The sequence below is a fragment of the Ambystoma mexicanum genome, chromosome 13 (assembly GCF_040938575.1).
Source record: "Ambystoma mexicanum isolate Mex_15411 chromosome 13, UKY_AmexF1_1, whole genome shotgun sequence".
Lineage (NCBI taxonomy): Eukaryota > Metazoa > Chordata > Amphibia > Caudata > Ambystomatidae > Ambystoma > Ambystoma mexicanum.
The window spans coordinates 704,669,953-704,689,682 of NC_090938.1; the positions used below are offsets into that span (position 1 = coordinate 704,669,953).

Genomic DNA, 19,730 nt, shown 5'->3' on the forward strand with positions numbered 1-19,730 from the left:
CGGCACGTTCGACCGCGAGCCGGCGCTTTGGTTCGGGGAAGAGGAAGTCCAAGAACCCGGGTAGGCCGCTGGAGCGGACCCAGTCGATCTCGAAGGGGGAGCGAGTCGCTGCCCCCCCCCCAAGGCGAAGGACCAGGACGCACCTAAGGTGGTGAGGGCTTTGATCCACCCGGCTAAGGCCTCTACCGAAGTGGTCGCTGCGACCCTGGCGGAGCCGGCATAGACTACGCCAATGGAAACAGCCTCGGGGCCCAGAGTATCCCTGCCGCCGTGGAGGGAATCCTCTTTCCAGCCCATCGCTAAAACCCCCGTGAAACCCCCAGCTGAAAAAGACAGGGAGGAGGGGGGCCGGTGGCCATTACAGACTCGGAATCGGCCTCTGAGGAGGAACTGGTGGAGACCAAGAAGGGCCTCATCGAAAGGTCCATAGGCCTCAACGAGAGGTTCAGAAACCTCAATGAGCGGGTCGAGAAGGTTCGATCCCAGGGCACGGTCCCTGTTGACGTGATCGAAGAGGGAGCGGCCGTCCCATCCGTCTGCAGCCATTGCCCGAGCCCCAGGATAGCTCGGCGGCCATTTTGTTGGCAATCCAATCCTTATGTACCGAGATAAGGACGAGAGTACCATGCACCCCGACGGAGGAGCCAGAACCGGGCCCGTCGGGAAGCCCTCCGAATAAGCGGAGACCGGTGGATCCCCCTCGCCGGGAGAGGATACGGCTCTGCCCTGAAGAATAGAAAAAGGAGGGGTTTCTGTACCAACGACGAGAGGCTAAGAGGAAGATGGTTACTCGACGACATCTGGGACGAGGGGCTTGCTGTCCTCAAGAACCCTGCCATGACACCTGCCAAAAGGGACAGGTAGGAGAAGAAGTACCGAGTCCCCGATGCCTCCCCCTTGTGCCTCAGGGCCCAGCCCACGCCGGACTCAGTCGTCTCGGCAGCGGCTAAGAAGGCGGCAGCGGGCACGGCGGCTTCAACTTCCACTTCCCCGCCGGACAGCGAGGGCAAGAAGTTGGACTCTATGGGACGACCAGTCATCTCGGCAGCGGCGATGACTATTTAGGCGGCCAATGCCTTAGCGATCGTGGCCCGCTACGACAGGGAGCTCTGGTTCAAGATAGCTCCCCTGCTAGATTTCCTGCCTGATGACAAAAGGGCGGAGGCCCTAGAAATTCTGCAGGAGGGCGAGGTGGCGTCGGATCAAACCATAACGGTGGCGACGGACATCGCCGATACCGGATTTTGCCAACTTGGCAATGGAGACGGGGATGGCATAAGGCGACAGACTTTCGCCAGGACGTCCAGACCAGAGTGTTGGACATGCCGTTCGATGGCAACAACCTCTTTGGTAACGCGGTGGATGAGTCCCTACAGGCCATCAAGACCGACTCGGAGACGGCCCGGGCCCTTGGGGTGCATCAGCAGCGACGGCCCTTTCGGAGCCCCGGAGGCAGACAGGGTGCCTCCAAAGGATCCAGCGGTGGCCCCTCTGCTTACCGCCGGTCGGCCCACTCCTCTTCCCAGGAGGCCTACAGAGATCGCGGCAAGCAAGGGGGATCCCGTCGTCGTCCAGGAGGCCAAGGCGGCATGGCCTCCTCCAAACAAGACTGACCCGGCCGTGTCGTCGGGCCCCCACCGAAGCACCCCGGTGGGAGGCCGTCTGACGAAGTTCATCAGCGTGTGGGAGTCCATCTCCACCAACCGTTGGGTGCTGGACACCCTGGCCAACGGGCAGTCGCTGGAATTCCAAAAGAAGTACCCTCGCATTCCTCCCGTGGCCAGGAAGGAGAATCGCGTCCCTCAACTACTGTTGGAAGTAAAGGCAATGCTCAAAAAAGGTGCTTTCGAGCTCGTCCCCAGGAGGCTCCGTGGCTCCGGAGTGTACTCAAGGTACTTCTTTCAGAAAGAAGACGGGCGGCTGGCGCCCCATCCTGCACCTGCGTCGGTTAAACAAATACATCAAGGCGCAGAAATTCAGGATGGTCACCTTCCAGCACGTGCTGGGACAGCTGGAGGAAGGCGACTTCCTATAGTCGTTGCACCTGGAGGATGCTTACTTCCACATCCCCATTCTAAAAAGGCACAGGAAGTTCCTCTGGTTCGTGGTTCAGGGACGCCACTACCAATTCAGAGCCCTTCCGTTCGGACTAAAGTCGGCACCCAGGGTATTCACCAAGTGCCTGGCACCAGTGGCGGCGCAGCTGCGCTTGCAGGGGATCCACGTCCACCCCTACCTGGACGACTAGCTAATCCGGGCAAGGTCAAGGGAACTCGCCGTCGATCATACGGCGAGGACCGTCCGGTTGCTCATAGAGCTGGGGTTCGCCATCAACTACCCCAAATCCCACCTGGTTCCATCGCAGGCAGCACTGTTTTTGGGGGCGAAGCTCGATACAGTGGGGCAATTGGCCTCCCCTTCAGAGGAGAGGACCAAGACCATCCTGGGCAAGGTGCGGCGCCTGTTAGCCACGGACGTGGCCAGAGTGAGGTCCATCAAGTCCCTTCTCGGGATGATGTCCTCATGCATCTACCTTGTGCCCCTTTGCAGACTTCGGATGCGTCTGCTACAGGAGTTCCTCGATGCCTGCTGGTTTCAGGCGAGGGGCTGCTTCGAGGACAGGATCCCCCTCGACGAGGAGTTCCGTCGGGCGATCCTATGGTGGGGCACCCGGGCTCACCTCATGACGGGCACGGACTTTCAAACCCCAGCGTTTCAAGAGACGGTGACTACGGATGCCTCTCTGGAGGGTTGGGGGGCCCACACCAGAGATCTCCACGCAAGAGGCCTTTGGCTCCCGGAGGAGAGGTCCCTTCACATCAACATCTTGGAGCTCCGAGCAGTGTTCTGGGCGCTCAAGTCGTTCCTCCCGTCCCTCAAGGACAAAGTGGTGAGGATCTTCACAGACACCACCACCACTATGTTCTACATACGGAAGCAGGGGGGCACCAGATCCCCATCCCTATCCTAAAAGGCCCAGGATCTGTGGCACTGGGCCATCGCCCAGGGGATGTTTATGGTTCCCTTCCAGCTGGCAGGAATAAAAAACACCATCGCTGACTCACTCAGCAGGGTGCTGCGCTCGTGCCACGAGTGGGAACTGCGCCAGGTTCAAGTGGATCGACTCTTCCAACGATGGGGCAAACCCCAGATCGACATGTTGGCGACGAACTCCAAGTGCCAGAGGTTCGCCAGCAGGTTCCCACAGCCTAGGAGCATGGGCGATGCTTTCTCGTTCCCTTGGGACGGCCTGTTTCTATACACGTTCCCTCTATTGCCATTGCTGCTCCGCCTCATCAACCAGCTCAAGAAGTCCAGGTGTAGGATGATCCTCATCGCACCGGCGTGGCCGAGGCAGGTCTGGTTCCCGGACCTTCTGGATTTGTCAACGTCCCCGCCAGTCAGGCTGCCGGCAGACGCGGATCTTCTCTCCAGAGAAGGAGGCGCCATTCTCCACCACAACCCACAGTCGCTGAACTTGCAGGCTTGGCTCCTGCAGCACTAGAGTTTGGAGGGTACGATATCCTGGCTGATTGCAGAGAGGTTCTTGCAAAGGCCAGGGCGTCCTCAACTCTCAAGTGTTAAGTCATAAATGGAAGAGGTTCTCTGTCTGGTGCCGTGCACAGAAGATTAACCCTTTGCGAATTACGGCCCCTCAAGTGCTGATGTACCTGCTGTCGCTGGCCAAGGCTGGACTGGCTCACGCCTCCATAAAGATACATCTGGCTGCCATCTCCCGATATACCAGGACGACGAGACTGGTGTCCTTGTGGTCTCATCGGGAAGACAGCGTACCTTGTGGCCATCACCTCTGCACGACGAGTGGGAGAGATTCAGGCCCTATCTTGCAAGCCTCCATACTTGACGTTTCATGACACGAGAGTGGTGCTGAGGACGCACCCCTCATTCATGCCCAACGTGCCGTCGGACTTCCACCTCAACGAGCCCTTGGTGTTACCAGTTTTCTTTCCGTCGCCTTCGACGCCAGCCGAGAGGACTTTGCACTCGCTGGATGTAGCTAGAGCGCTGAAGTTCTACGTGGACCGCACAAAGAGTTTTCGGAAGACGTCAACTGTTTGTGAACTTTGGGTCTGTGAATCAAGGGAAGGCTCTCTCGAAGACTTCCATTTCCAGATGGCTCTCCGGCTGCATCATGCATTGTCACCAGTTGGTAAACCGACAGCTGCCCGGCCGACCGAGAGCCCATTCGACCCGAGCGATCGCTGCTACCACGGCGTATCTGTCTGGTGTGCCCCTGCTGGACATCTGCAGGGCTGCTACGTGGAGGTCGACGCACACCATCACAAGATTCTACTGCGTCGATCGGGACTCCAGGGAGGAGTCCAGGGTCAGCCAAGCAGTGCTGCGCAACCTGTTCGCTTAAGTTGAGCCTGGTGAGGAGTTAAGAGATGCTTAATGTTGAGTTGTTGTATTGCTTAATGTTGAGCCTGTTGCCACCTCCCGTGGTTGTGCATGTGTATACTGCTATGTATTCTTTTATTCATGAGCATGTGAATCCATACCAGACCCCATGCTGGAGAAGGAACAAGTTACTTACCTGTAACTGTTGTTCTCCAGCATGGGGTCTGGCATGGATTCACATGCTCATGAATATTCCCCGTCGTCAGGCTGGGAATCCTCGGTAAAGAAAAAACCAGTATCAGTTTCGTTTCTGATCTGTCTTTCGTAGTAATAACCAATCACTGGTCTCTGCGTCATACTGACCACAGCCAATGACTGCCCTCTACCTAAGCACCGCCTCTGGCAGCCATCTTCAGATTTTTACCGCACGTTCATGTGTTGGGATCCTCGTGCTATTGCTCTCGAGCGTTAGTGCTATTTTTCGCGCTTTTTTCACAAAAACTTCGATTCTTTCGGTCAAAAGAGCCTCAAGCTCCACCGATCCTACATCCGATCAACGGGGACCCGTGTCGGATTCGTCTGCGCCCCTCAAGGGTGAAGATTTCGTCGAGCTACACTTCGGAGGACTCCAGAAGCTTCTCAGGCCCGGTCTCGGAGATGGCCCAGGAGAAGGGAAGCTCGACGCCCGGAAAGCTGTTCAGGGTCTGCCCTGGATGCCAGCTGCAGAACGTCTTTAAGGAGGACGAACACTCTTTCTGCCTTTACTGCCTTCATGAGGACAAGACGCACGTGGAGAAGGACTGTGCGTTTTGCGGCAACATGTCGGAACGGACCATGAAGGACCGCCATCAACGTCTCGCCAACTGGCTGGAGGGTAAGAGCCCGTCTGGCGAGAAGAAGAAGAAATCCGAGCGGTCTTCTAAGACCTTTGAGGGCGCCCCGGCGACGGGGGCCCAACATAAGGCCAAGCACCGCGAGTCCGCTGGCACCAGGAGCGCCGAACGGTCGGGCTCTACGGGCGCCAGGCAGGGCGCACCCTCCCCGGCACCATCAACCAAAAGCCAACGCTCTGGGTCGGGTAAGAGGAAGGCCGAGCACCCGGCGAAGCTCCTGGAGAGGCCCCGGTCGAGCTCTAAGGCAGAGGAGGAGCGTGGCAGTGCCCCCTCCCTCAAGGATAAGGCGGTGAGCGCACCTAAGGTGGTGAAGGCCTTGATCCATCCGACCAAGCCCTCTATCGAAACGGTCGCGGCGGCCCTGGCTCAGCCTGTGGAGGCTGCACCAGTGGTGGCTACCTCAGGGCCCAGAATCTCCCTGCCTCCTCGGAGGGAGTCTTCTTTTGTGCCCATCGATAGGACCCCCGTGAAACCCTCCGTGGGGAAGAAGGGGGGGGCAGGGCGTCGTCGTAGATTCGGCCTCAACCTCAGAAGAGGAGCTGATCGAGGTCTTAAGCCACGGCCTAGGCGTGGAAGAAGGCCAGCCCGTCGGAATGGACCCCGACGCAGGTGACGACGACGACATCGTCGAGGATACCGACGGGGCCCCTGCTCGCCCGTCGGATTCCCCTCTGCCAGCGCCGCAAGACAACTCGGCGGCCATTTTGTTGGCCATACAGTCCTTATGCTCCGAGATAAGGACGAGGCTACCGTTACCGACGGAGGAACCTCTCCCGTCGGGGGATCCAGAACCGGGACCTTCTGGTGTTCCCCCTACCAAGAAAAGAAGGATCCATCCACCACCTCCTTTTCAACCGTCGCGCCCCGTCCAGCCCTCCTCCCCGTCCACCCGAGGGGATGATACGGGGACTGACACGGCAGCGACGGGTACGGACGACGAGGCATACGACGAGGATATTCCGTCGTCGCCTCCCACCAGGGCTTCTCCGCCCGACGAGATCGGATCTTTCCACTCCATGATCTCCAGGGCTTCCGAGCTTTTCCAACTCTGCCCTGAGGAGAAGAAAAAGGAAGGCTTCCTTTATCAGCGGCGCGAGGCCAAGAGGAAGACGGTCCTCGCAGTGCCTCTGTTGGACGACATTTGGGATGAGGGCCTTTCCCTCCTCAAGAACCCTTCCACGACGCCAGCTAGAAGAGACCGGTACGAGAAAAAGTACCGGGTCCCGGACACGGCCCCCCTATGCCTCCGGGCGCAGCCTACCCCGGATTCCGTCGTCTCCGCGGCAGCCAGGAAGAAAGCGGGGGGGGGTGCGGCCTCCACATCGACTTCCCCGCCGGACGGCGAGGGAAAGAAATTGGATGCTATGGGACGTAGAGTCATCTCGTCGGCAGCGACGACGATTAAAGCGGCCAACGCCTTGGCTATCGTGGCTCGCTACGACAGGGAGCTGTGGTACAAGATAGCTCCCCTGCTGGATTTTCTGCCGGACGACAAGAGGGCGGAGGCCCTGGAGATCCTGCAGGAAGGTGAGGTGGCCTCGGACCACGCCATCACCGTGGCGACGGACATCGCCGACACTGGGTTCCACCAGCTGGGCAACGGCGTTTGCCTTCGACGTCGTGGATGGCTCAAAGCTACGGACTTCCGGCAGGATGTCCAGACCAGAGTCCTGGACATGCCCTTCGACGGGAACAACCTGTTTGGGAAGACAGTGGACGATTCCCTTCAGGCCATCAAGGCGGATACTGAGACGGCCCGGGCCCTTGGAGTTCTGCAGCAACGACGGACGCCCTTTCGGAGCAGCGGAGGCAAGGGCGCCTCCAAAGGTTCCGGCGGCGGTTTCGCTTCCTACCGTCAAGCGGCCCGCTCGTCGTCGCAAGAGGCCTACAGAGGACGAGGCAAGTCTAGCGGACCCCGCCGTCGTCGCCAAGGAGGTCAAGGCGGCAAGGCCGCGTCCAAGCAGGATTGAACCGGCCGTGGGGTCGGGCCCCCACCGAAGCACCCCGGTGGGAGGCCGGCTGGCGGGCTTCGTCAGCGTGTGGGAGTCCATCTCCACCGACCGTTGGGTGCTGGACGCCCTGGCCCGGGGCCACGCGCTCGAGTTTCAAAGAAGGTGCCCGCGCGTCCCCCCCGTGGCCAGGAAAGAACTTCACGTCCCTCAACTTCTCCTGGAGGTAAAGGCGATGCTCAGAAAGGGCGCCATCGAACTCGTCCCAAAGAGGCTTCGGGGCTCCGGAGTCTACTCGAGATACTTCCTCGTGAAGAAGAAGACGGGAGGATGGCGCCCCATCCTAGACCTGCGACGTCTGAACAAGTTCATCAAGGCGCAGAAGTTCCGGATGGTCACCCTCCAGCACGTCCTGGGGCAGCTGGAGGAAGGAGACTTCCTATCGTCGTTGGATTTGGAGGATGCCTACTTCCACATTCCCATCCTAAAGGGGCACCGAAAATTCCTCAGGTTCGTGGTCCAGGGGCGTCATTACCAGTTCAAAGCCCTTCCCTTCGGACTACGGTCGGCACCCAGGGTATTCACCAAGTGCCTCGCACCGGTGGCGGCGCAGCTGCGCCGCGAGGGGATTCACGTCTTCCCCTACCTGGACGACTGGCTCATCCGCGCCAAGACGAGGGAGCTCGCCGTGGTCCACACGGCAAGGACCGTCCAACTCCTCACGGACCTGGGATTCTCCGTGAATTACGCCAAATCCCACCTGGTGCCCGCGCAAGTCGCATTGTTTCTGGGAGCGAGGCTCGACACAGTGTCCCTTCCGGCCTCCCCGTCGGAGGAGAGGACCAGGACCATCTTGGGCAAGGTGCAACGGATGTTGGTGGCCGACGCGGCCAAAGTGAGGTCCATCAAGTCCCTCCTCGGGATGATGTCTTCCTGCATCTACCTCATTCCCATGTGCAGGCTACGGATGCGCCCGTTGCAAGAATTCCTGGATGCGCGCTGGATCCAGACGAAGGGCAGCTTCGAGGAAAGGATCAAGCTCGACGAGAGTTTCCGACGAGTGATACGGTGGTGGGGCACCCGCGCGCATCTGACGGCGGGCATGGACTTCCAGACCCCAGCCCACCAGGAGACTGTGACCACGGATGCCTCCCTGGAAGGGTGGGGAGCGCACACCGAAAATCTGCACGCAAGGGGACTCTGGCTCCCGACGGAGAAGTCCCTGCATATCAACGTCCTGGAGCTCCGTGCAGTGTTTTGGGCCCTCAGGTCCTTCCTTCCGTCCCTCAAGGGCAAGGTGGTGAGGATCTTCACCGACAACACCACCACCATGTTTTACATCAGGAAACAGGGCGGAACCAGGTCCCCAGCGCTGTCCAAGGAGGCGCAGGACCTGTGGCATTGGGCCGTCGCCCAAGGGATTTTTCTGGTGCCGTTTCATCTGGCAGGGATAAAAAACACCATCGCCGACTCACTCAGCAGGGAGCTGCGCTCGTGCCACGAGTGGGAACTACGGCAGGATCTGGTGGATCGCCTCTTCCGACGGTGGGGCACACCCCAGATCGACCTGTTTGCGACGGCGACGAACACCGAGTGCCGGAGGTTCGCCAGCAGGTTTCCCCAGACGAGGAGCATGGGCGATGCTTTCTCGTTCCCCTGGGAGGGCCTGTTCCTCTACGCGTTCCCTCCCTTGCCTCTGCTAATCCGGCTCGTCAACCAGCTCAAGAGGTCACGGTGCAGGATGATCCCCGTCGCACCTGCGTGGCCGAGGCAGATATGGTTCCCGGACTTGCTGGACTTGTCAGCGTCCCCGCCGATCAAGCTGCCGGCGGACGCGGATCTACTCTCCAGGGAAGGAGGCGCCATCCTCCACCACGACCCGAAGTCGCTGAACTTGCAGGCCTGGCTCCTGCAGCGCTAGAGTTTGGAGGATACGACATACCGGCCGATTGCAGAGAGGTTCTTGCAAAGGCCAGGGCGTCCTCGACTCTTAAATGCTACGGACACAAATGGAAGAGGTTCTCTGTCTGGTGCCACGCACAGAAGATTAACCCTCTACGGATTACGGCTCCCCAAGTACTGCCGTACCTGCTGACGCTGGCCAAAGCTGGTCTGGCACACGCGTCCATCAAGATTCATCTTGCTGCGATCTCCCGATACACCAGAACCACGGGGCGGACGTCCTTGTGGTCTCATCGTCTGGTGAAAGAGTTCATGAAGGGACTGTTCAGATCGTTCCCGCCGGTGAAGGCTCCGGCCCCGGCGTGGGAGCTCAATGTGGTGCTGACCAAGCTCATGGGACCTCCGTTCGAGCCTCTGCACTCGGCCCCGTTGAAGTTTCTATCGTGGAAAACAGCTTTTCTTGTGGCCATCACCTCCGCACGACGAGTGGGAGAGATCCAGGCCCTTTCCTGCAAGGCCCCGTACTTGACTTTCCACGACACGAGGGTAGTGCTCAGGACGCACCCCTCCTTCATGCCCAAGGTACCGTCGGACTTCCATCTCAACGAACCCTTGGTGTTGCCTGTGTTCTTCCCGTCGCCTTCGTCGCCGGCTGAGAGGACTTTGCACTCGCTGGATGTGGCTAGAGCGCTGAAGTTCTACGTGGACCGCACGAAGTGTTTTCGGAAGACGTCACAACTCTTTGTGAACTTTGGACCTGTCAATCAGGGGAAGGCTCTCTCGAAGGCTTCCATTTCCAGATGGCTCTCCGGCTGTATCATGTACTGTCATCGGTTGGCAAACCGACCGCTGCATGGCCGTCCGAGAGCCCATTCCACCAGAGCGATCGCAGCTACCACGGCGTTCCTTTCTGGTGTGCCCCTGCTGGACATATGCAGGGCTGCTACGTGGAGGTCGACGCACACCTTCACGAAATTCTACTGCGTCGACCGGGATTCCAGGGAGGAGTCCAGGGTCGGCCAAGCAGTGCTGCGCAACCTGTTCGCCTGAGGTGAGCCTGGTGAGGAGGTAAGATGCTTAATGTTGAGTTTGATGTAATGCTTAATGTTGAGCCTTTGCCACCTCCCGTGGTTGTGCATGTGTGTACTGCTATGTATTCTTTATTCATGAGCATGTGAATCCATGCCAGACCCCATGCTGGAGAAGGAACAAGTTACTTACCTGTAACTGTTGTTCTCCAGCATGGGTCTGGCATGGATTCACATGCGAACCCTCCCGCCTACCCCTCTGCGGCTCTTCACTTGGTCATACTGCCACTTTACGTGCTTCCAAATCTGAAGATGGCTGCCAGAGGCGGTGCTTAGGTAGAGGGCAGTCATTGGCTGTGGTCAGTATGACGCAGAGACCAGTGATTGGTTATTACTACGAAAGACAGATCAGAAACGAAACTGATACTGGTTTTTTCTTTACCGAGGATTCCCAGCCTGACGACGGGGAATATTCATGAGCATGTGAATCCATGCCAGACCCATGCTGGAGAACAACAGTTACAGGTAAGTAACTTGTTCCTTCTCCAGCATGGGTCTGGCATGGATTCACATGCGAACCCTCCCACCTACCTACCCCTCTGCGGCTCTTCACTTGGTCATACTGCCACTTGGCATGCTACCAAATCTGAGGGTGGCTGCCAGAGGCGGGGCTTAGGGAGAGGGCAGTCATTGGCTGGGGGCAGTATGACCCAGAGATCAGTGAATGGTTACTACTAAGAAAGACAGATCAGAAACGAAACTGATACTGATTTTTTTTCTTTACCGAGGATTCCCAGCCTGACGACGGGGAATATTCATGAGCATGTGAATCCATGCCAGACCCATGCTGGAGAACAACAGTTACAGGTAAGTAACTGCCTTATATTTTTTGTAGGTGGCACGAGACTCCGGTGGGAGGACGAATTTAATCTCATCTGGAGGCGTGGCAGGCCATCACCGAAGACAGATGGGTTTTGTCAATCACTCAGGCGGGCTTCGGCTTGTCCCTCCCCCACCTTTCAACACTCCCTTACAGCAGACTGGGTCACCCTCCGTCAGAGCCGAGGTACAGAAACCTCTAGACGGCGGTGGAGCCTGTTCCCCCTCAGAGAGAAAGGGGAGGGCTACTACTGCCATCTGTTCAGTGCCCAACCCCAACCATGCTGGCCTGCGCACTACCTTCAATCTTTCCCAGTTCAATCTTTCTCTTCCCCCTGAAAAGTTCAAGATGGTCACGCCTTGCCATATAAAGGCCTCTCTTCGGAAGGGCGATTGACTCAGCATGGTAGACCTCCAGGATGCATACATGCACATTCTGATTTGGAGCCTGCATCGAAAATATCTGCAATTCTCTGTGGGAGTGGGAGTGGAACACTTCCAGTTTCGTTTACTCCCTTTTGGTCTCAGCTCGGCACTGCTTGTCCTTACGAAGATGTCGGTCATCGCAGCTTTTCTCAGTCTGCAGGGGGTTTATGTATATCCATACTTAGACGATTGTCTCCTACTCAGTCCTTGCCCATAGACGGCCTTGACCAATCTCAAGTCTCTCCTTCAGCACCTGCTCCATCTTGGGCTGTCGGTGAATTTGCAGAAATCGTCCATGACGGTCTCTCGACCTGATCTTCCTGGGTTTCCGTTGGAATTAAGTCAGTACCAAGGTGTTCCTAGCAACGGACAGGATTACAGACCTATCGACCACGTGTCGGCTCTTCTTCCAGTCCTCGCACATGATGGCCTGGTGGTTCCAAAGACTTCTGGGTCTAATTACCTCTTGCGTGCTAGCTTTACCTCTTACACGTCTGAAGATGAGGCGCACTCGGCTAGCTCTCCAGAGCTGCTGGTCTCGGGCATCGGATCCGGATTCCAAGATAAATCCAGTTCCATCCTCCATGACGGCGCATCTACAATGGTGGTCATCGACCAACAACCTTTCAGTGGGGGCCTCCTTCCACGAGCCCTGCCTACAAGTGACGGTTACTACAGACGCCTCCCTTCTGCGGTGGGAGCGATGCTGCGTCACCTTGAAGTTTTCGACCGGTGGACGCCTCAGGACAGGCTTTCATATCATTTACCTGGAACTCCTGGCTGTATTCCTGGCACTCAAAGCTTTTCAACAGTCGATCACCAGCAGGATAGTCTGTATTTGCACAGACAATTCTGTGGCGATGTTTTAGATCAACAAGCAAGGCGGCACCAAGTCACTGCTCCTTGTGCATCTTGCCATAGACATTTAGGACTGGGCCATTCAGCTCAAGGTTTGGCTCCAGGCTGTACACATCCCGGGTCACATCAACTGCAGACTCACTCAGTCGTCATTCGGCAGCCATTTACGAGTGGGAGATGAACACTGATGTCCTCTAACATTTTCCATCTGTGCAGCACTCCAGAGGTGGACCTCTTTGCAACTTCTACGAACAGGAAACTTCCGCTTTATGTATCCAGGGACGGGCTCGGAGCGTCCTCCCTGGAAGACGCCCTCAAGATTCCGTGGAACAACATGGAAGGCTTGCGCCTTCCCTCCATTGCCATTGATTCATCGGTCACTCTGCAAGCTCAGGACTGTATCGAACTGCACTCTCCTGTTCATAGCTTCTTGGTGGCCAGCTTTGCTTTCGGAACTGCAGCATCTGTGGATTCTTCCCCCAGTCAGATTGCTGCTGATACCCTACCTTCTTCACCAGAGCGATCACCAGCTGTGGCACCCCTATCCTCAATTGTTCAACTTGCCGGCCTGGTGCCGAGTTCAGATCTTTAGCACAGCTCAGTCTGTCCGAAGACAATATGCGTATTATCCAAGTGGCCAGAAAGCCTTCTACGAGGGCCCAATACAGTAGCAAATGGCTCAGTTTTTGCCTCTGGTGCTTAGCTAAACAGCTTGACCCCAGGCATGCTACGGTCGACATTCTATCCTTTGTGTCTCACCTGGCAGCTTTTGGCATTCGTGTTCTGTCTTGCTGGACTTATTTATCCGCTCTACCTGTCCACACAGCTGTTCCTTTTTCATTGACTAATCCAGTCATCAAAAGGCATTTTGCGGGACTCCTTAGTCTCTTCCTGCTGGTACGCACTTCTCATCCCAAGTGGGATTTAAATGTGGTCAGCACCGCTTGATGCCATAAGCCGTTTGAACCCATGGCACTACTGATCTAAAGTACCTTTCTTGGAATGTTGCCTTTCTGATTGCAATAACATCCGCAAGGCGTGTAAGCAAACTACAAGTGTTTTCTGTGAACATTCGTTCCTCACTTTCCATAAGGATAAAGTTGTGCTTAGCTTGCTTCCTTCCTCTCCTTCCCTCCTTCCTTCCTTCCCGAACCCGGCATCTGATGCCGAGAGAGTTCTTCACAATTAGGATTTCAGGCGAGCCCTCAAGTTTTACCTCGATAGAATGGGTGAACTCAGAAGCTCCTCGCAACTGTTACCTTTGGTGCCCCTAAAGGGAAACCAGCTGCCAAAGCATCCGTTTTCTGCTGGATTGCCTCGTGTTTTTCAGAGGCCTATAAGATCCAAGGCCTTCAACCACCTAAGGGCATCCATGCACATCTAGTCCGCGGCAAAGTGGCTGCTGTTGCCTTCTAAATGTATGTTCCTTGGGAGTCCATCGCCAAGGTGGCTATGTGCGCCTCCCCATCGGCTTTCTGCAAGCATTATTGCTTAGACCTGAGCTCCAGGGCTGATGCCCAATTTGGCCAAGCTGTCCTCAAAAACTTGTTTCAGTGAAGGGATTTTCCATCCACCCTTACTACCTCTGGTTGTGCTTGGGATTCTCCCACAAGTATGGAGGAAAGGGGACGGGACGTAGGAGTATAACAAAGTGACTATCTTACTCCTAGTCCATAGTCCCCTTTCCTCCATACGCCCACCGTCCCCTCTAAAAAGTATCCTCTATTATTGCTTACATGGTCTCATACCTGGTGATAGAAAAGGACTGAAGGACAATGCGCGTGGCGGAGCTCAGGAGGGCAGGGTTACGGATACGTGTAACAAACATTACATTTTTGATGCTTTTTGACGAAAGTGCTCCAGTCCCGTCCCAAAGGATGGAATATCCCACACGTATGGAGGAAAGGGGACTATGGTCTAGGAGTAAGATAGTCACTATGGTGAGTAACTTTATTTCTTTTCACCTAGATATTCATGCACATTAAGAGACATGCTTACTTCTTCTGATCAGGCAGTTTTAATAGTAGCTTCTTACTGTAGTTTTGCATGCACTCCTGGTCTAAATATATCCAGGGAGCTGTGTGGGTGTGAGCAGTGGTACAAGGTTCTAGGTGTCAGCTTCGCAATTTTTGTTGGGAGTATTTTTACTCCCTATTTTTATTTTTGGGGAGAAATTGCCTATTTATAAGCAGTAAAAGTGGCCAATACACACCCCCTTATGTGTAGGGCTGGGTGGGCTGATTGGCCAGATGCATCAAAGCAAAATGACGCCAGAGGAACCGAGAAGAAAGGTTTTAGAGTGGGTAAAGTTTATATATTCTTTAGCTTTATAAATAAAAAGGGGTCCCCCCTGGGTTCCCTACAAGCGCACCTTGGGGTTTGTGTCACATTTCACGGAAGAAGTTAAGGACTTCTGTTTTAACATCAGTTTTATTTAAAAGTGGTCACGCACCCCTTCCAATCCAGCTGGTCTGGGGTTGAGGGTGGCATAGTCCTGTGAAAACAGTACCTGGCCTGGGGGAGGGAAGGCACACTTCCCTCCGCAGGCTGCGGCCAGAAAAGCAGGGGCTGCACAGTCATCTGATAAGATAATGCATTTGGCGCCAGCACCAAAGAAAAGGGAGGTGTTGGCCATGGCACTATGCAGTGCAATTGGGTTGCTACATACATTTTCCCCAGTACTCTCAAAGGAATTGATATGTTTATTTTATTGTGCATTTGTAAGACACTTAGACATCAAGAAATTGTGTTTCAAGGCACCAAAGTTGAATGTTATTTAACGTTGCAACTGTTCGAAAAGGAGAATTTATAAGTAGAAGAAGGCTTTGGTATTGGGCACCTATATTCGCCACATATCCACCCATTATTTTTTCATGGCATAAAGATGTTGCAGAAAACCAGAGCACCCAGTATTTGGTGAAGAAGGAAATCGCAGATTGTTACCAAACTCCTCCATCTCAAAAGTACACACTCTGGGTGTTCTAATCTCCCCGGTCCTCGACATTAAGTACTCTGAGGGGGGATACACTGAAAAGCTATCTGTATCGGTCTATGAATCTCTGCACGCAGGTGTTTTCATGGTATTCAGTCAATGCATCGACTACAAAGCATTAAACGACAAAAGCATCAAAATAAAATGCATAAAAAAAGGCATCAAATGCATTTTTTCAAAGGTAAAGGTTTTATTTTCATTGTAATGGGTTTTAAAGGGTAAAAAAAGGGGTTGGGGGGACGCCCCCATTTAAAAAAATGAAGAAAAAATACATTCAATGCTTTTTATTCGTTGCTTTTTCTTAGATGCTAAGGCATTCAATGCTTTGGCATTCGATGCCATCGCTATAAACAGTTTTCATGGGTTAGCTTGGTTGGTTGGTTGTGTTAATAGTTGAAAAGGTTTCCATCTTCTTGACTTCATCCTGTGTTCAGCCCTTGGTTGCACTTATCGGTAAAACACGCTTTTTTCTCTCCATTTATTTTATTTATTTGTTTATTACGTGCCGTATCCCGCAGGCATCAGACTAGTGGGATTCCAAATGTGTTTCACTGAGTGAAATGCCTTTTGTCTTCTTTAGGGTTTCAGCATCTTTGGAAAAAGTAATCTTCAGGCGAACAAATGGTTGGGAAAAAACGGAAGTCTGCGGAGCCCTCCGAGGGAAGCCCCAGGAAGAAATGGGGTAAGAGTCGAACATTTCAGTCATGGACAGCCTTTCGGTGGGGGAGGGGGGATATTTGGGAAGTGTTTCTGCCCTTACGACTTGTTAACCTTTCCCAAATCTTTCCCCTTTTTTTGGTGCTCTTTGAACCTTTCACACTGTAACATGGCAGGCATAACCTATAAGAAGTACCACAAGAAATAGTGGGAAAGGTGTGGTTGGTGCTCACAGATGATCAAAAAGGACAAGTAATTCTTCAGATTACTGGTATAGGGATGTTTCGAATCTTTACTCCACTCACAAGTCCTTTTGAATTTGAAAATAGGCTTTGTTCGGTGTAAGAATAAATGTGCGCCCCCACTCAAACTGTTTATTAGGTGAACACAAAGGCAGCAGGGGTTAAGGAATGGTTCTGGTCTGTGAAGGATTAGTTCTGAAGAATGCCTACTGTGCCCTCTGTGGGGGAGAGCGCTGATGCTCTGGGGTGACCATTGCCATGACTACAGACCCCAAGGAAAATTAGCGCATGGCCTACCGGTTCCCTAGCAGTTGAGGTATTAAAACAATGACCCAGTGGGATACCTCCATCCCATCGCAACTCAGTAAATAAAACGTTATTTTTTTCATATTGACGTTCTCAGCCAGACTTCATGTTACACGGCGGTCTTATCAAGAGTTTTTCAGAGGAAAGGGTGTAGTGGTATGGTATGACGTAAGAAATTCGAACAACGGGAAGGTTGCTCATTTTGAAAATGGATTTCAATCCACTTCTCACATGGTAGCCTCATTTTATGTTACGTTTGAAAATAATTTTTTCATAGTGGAAACGTGCACCTTTTTAAATTTTACGATCTTGAAAACTCACAATTGTATAATTTTAGCAGAACCAGGTTTTAAGTAATCCCTGCCACAACCCACAGGGGAGGAATACATTGGGGAGTACATTTTACAAAGTAATTGAGGGCCGTGAAAGCTCCTCCATCCTATCTTGCTCTTTAATAGAGCAATTGTGACCCTCGTCCTGTCGGAGTACCGACTTGGGTTGTGCTTATTAAGTCTTTAAATTACAAAGCTACGACCCATGTTGTAGCATGTTCTATGAAAAATTAACACATGGTCTTACATTTTGCGCTCCTTTTTCTACTGCAAACTGGTGAAGGCTAGCAACAACTGGCGTTATACGCTCCCAGTAGGAGATTTTCATCACCACCCGGGCTGTTGTAATCTGTAGTCTATGGAGTACGTAGCCCGGGAGGTCCAGGTACTGAGTGTTGGCATAGTCTGCTGGAATTGGTGATTGGACAGATGAGCATGCACAAAATAAGTCAATAAAGGGTGAATCTGCCTGATTACCTAGCGGTGGAACAATCCAGTCTGACTCCCTTTGAAATTAGTTAAAGCTTTCACTGGCCCATATGAACACCCAGATTTACATTTTCTTTTTTACATTTTTTTTTTTTAACACCAATGATGACGCTTTTGAATGTTCTCTTTAACTCTTAAGTGTGAGAAAACAGAAGGTGTCTCAACCACTAGTCCCCGGGGATCTGTCATCCAGGTGGCCAGGACACGGCCATCGCCTTTTGGATCCAGTTCCTGGCGGTGGACCAGTGCAGGAGGATCACCTGGGTGAGGGGTCTTTGAGGAGTGGGGCATCGGATGGTGAGACATGGAATCCCCTTCCATGTAACACCTTTACCCCATCCTACCAGATAGGATAGGTTGGGACTCTATACCCTGCCCCTGCTTTTCCTACACAAACACTTTTACACATACAGCCCGTTCTGAGAGAGAACAGACTAACGTGCGAGCAGTATACCTGATGTGTCCCAATACAATGGTATGGGGAGGTTGAGCAATTACTGACCATCACGCATACCTGACTTCCATTCAGCTTCCCCACACTGATAAAAGGCGGAGCACGAAAGCACACTGTGTGGGGCAAAGCACACGAGTAGAGACAGCAACTGAACAAGAGATGAAAGACTGTGAACGACAAAGGGTTTGCAAAGAGGGAAATTCCCTTGACCTTGCCAGCAAGGAACCGTTCCTTTCATGAGACCTCGAGATTGGACAGCCTAAGGCCAGGAAACCAGTCTGAAGAATCTTACATTGTGCGTCGGGGGTACCCACGCTCCTCCTACAAGACTAATCGAGTCGGGAAGAAGCAGCAGCCACCATGGTACCACCGTTGGCTTCAAGAACAAATTAGCGACAGAGAAATAATCACTGCCGGTGAGTTGGGAAGACCGGTCTGTGTTGAAACCAAGGTTGCAAGCAGCAACACTTTATAACGAGTGCTGGAGCGAACATTGTTAAAACGCGTGTGATGAAAGACGTGAGCAAGGTTAAACTGCTGATGAATGCTTGAACCTGAGAAGGAAAGATACAATACCATTGACAGAGTGGTCCGGCTCCGCATGCATGCTCAATAGAAGGTCTCTGTAAGGTATCCAGCTGAGACATGGCGGCCTGTGAATTAAGAGTTGTAAGGAGAAAGAGTTTGTGAATCGAAGTGGTCCAGCGACGGGTCAAGCAAAATCCTGCGCACAGTCGAACATCTTTGATTTTTGATACAGACAGGAAAGATTGGAAAATTAGATAGTGGTCTGAGCCCAACCGAGAGAGGCCAATTGAGAACTGTGTGTTAAAGTGGGTCTGAGCCCGACGGAGGGGGTCCTGAGGTGAACAGTGACTCACCCAAGGAATTGCACATGTGAAAATCCTGAGAAGGGAGGAACGTTCATGTTTGTTGCATCAGGCCATCTGCAATAAGAGACTTTGACAGAGACTTTGGCACAGAAGGTCCTGATACAGAGATTGCAAACTGCATCCTCGTGCTAGAGAAGCCATCCTCGTGCTAGAGAAGCCATTGTGTGCTAAGCTCAAGTGTGCCGGCTTGTCCTGTGCTGAAAATGAAAGAACTTGTCGGAGGGGACCGTCGATCTCGTCTCACCAGCTGGTTGGAGAAGGGCTCAACAGATGAGAAAAAGAAAGGGTCCGAGCGGGCTTCTAAATCCTGTGCGGGTGCCCTGGCGACAGGGGCCCAACACCAGGCCAAGCGCCGCAAGTCCGCTGGCTCCGGGAGCGCCGAAAGGTCGGGCCCTTCGGTCGCCAGGCAGGGTGCGCCTTCCCCGGCACCGTCAACCACGAGCCAGCGCTCCGGTTCGGGGAAGAGGAAGTCTGAGACCCCGGGTAAGCTTCGGGAGAAGCCCCGTCCGATCTCGGGAGAGGGGGAGCGAGGCGTCGCCCCTCCCCCTAAGGAGAAGGCCCAGGACGCACCTAAGGTGGTGAAGGCCCCTACCCAGCAGGCAAAGGCCTCTATCGAGGCGATCGCGGCGACTCTGGCCAAGCCGGCAGAGACCCCGCCAGCGGAGACTGCCTCCGGGACTAGAGTTTCCCTGCCGCCAAGGAGGGAATCCTCTTTTCAGCCCATCGTCATGGCCCCCATGATGGAACACAGGGGGGTGGGGGGGCACGTTAGCCTCCTCGAGCTCGGAGTCAGCCTCGGAGGGGGAACTGACCGAGGTCACGAGGAATCTCGAAGTACAATTCGAGGAGGTTCGGTCCCGCAAGGAAGATCCTCGGGAGATAACCGAGGAAGACGACGATGGCGAGGAAGAGCAGCCTTCCCTTCCGGCGCAGCCAGAACCTAGGCCTCAGGATAGCTTGGCGGCCATTTTGTTTGCGATCCAGTCCTTATGCTCTGAGATAAGGACGAGATTACCACGGCCTTATCTCAGGCCCACGAGTCGGGAGATGACGGTGCAGTGGGCTCGA

At 54.1% G+C, this 19,730-nt stretch overlaps 1 protein-coding gene across 1 annotated transcript in view; it reads left to right on the plus strand.

The window, feature by feature from the left end:
- LOC138521754 (E3 ubiquitin-protein ligase TRIM39-like) overlaps positions 1–19,730 on the plus strand; it is a 219,762-nt gene that overhangs the window by 63,200 nt on the left and 136,832 nt on the right. Inside the window, exon 2 of the mRNA XM_069634812.1 lies at positions 15,870–15,971. Coding sequence (XP_069490913.1) covers positions 15,911–15,971 — 61 coding nt within the window. The 5' untranslated portion in view covers positions 15,870–15,910. The remainder of the gene's footprint in view (positions 1–15,869; positions 15,972–19,730) is intronic.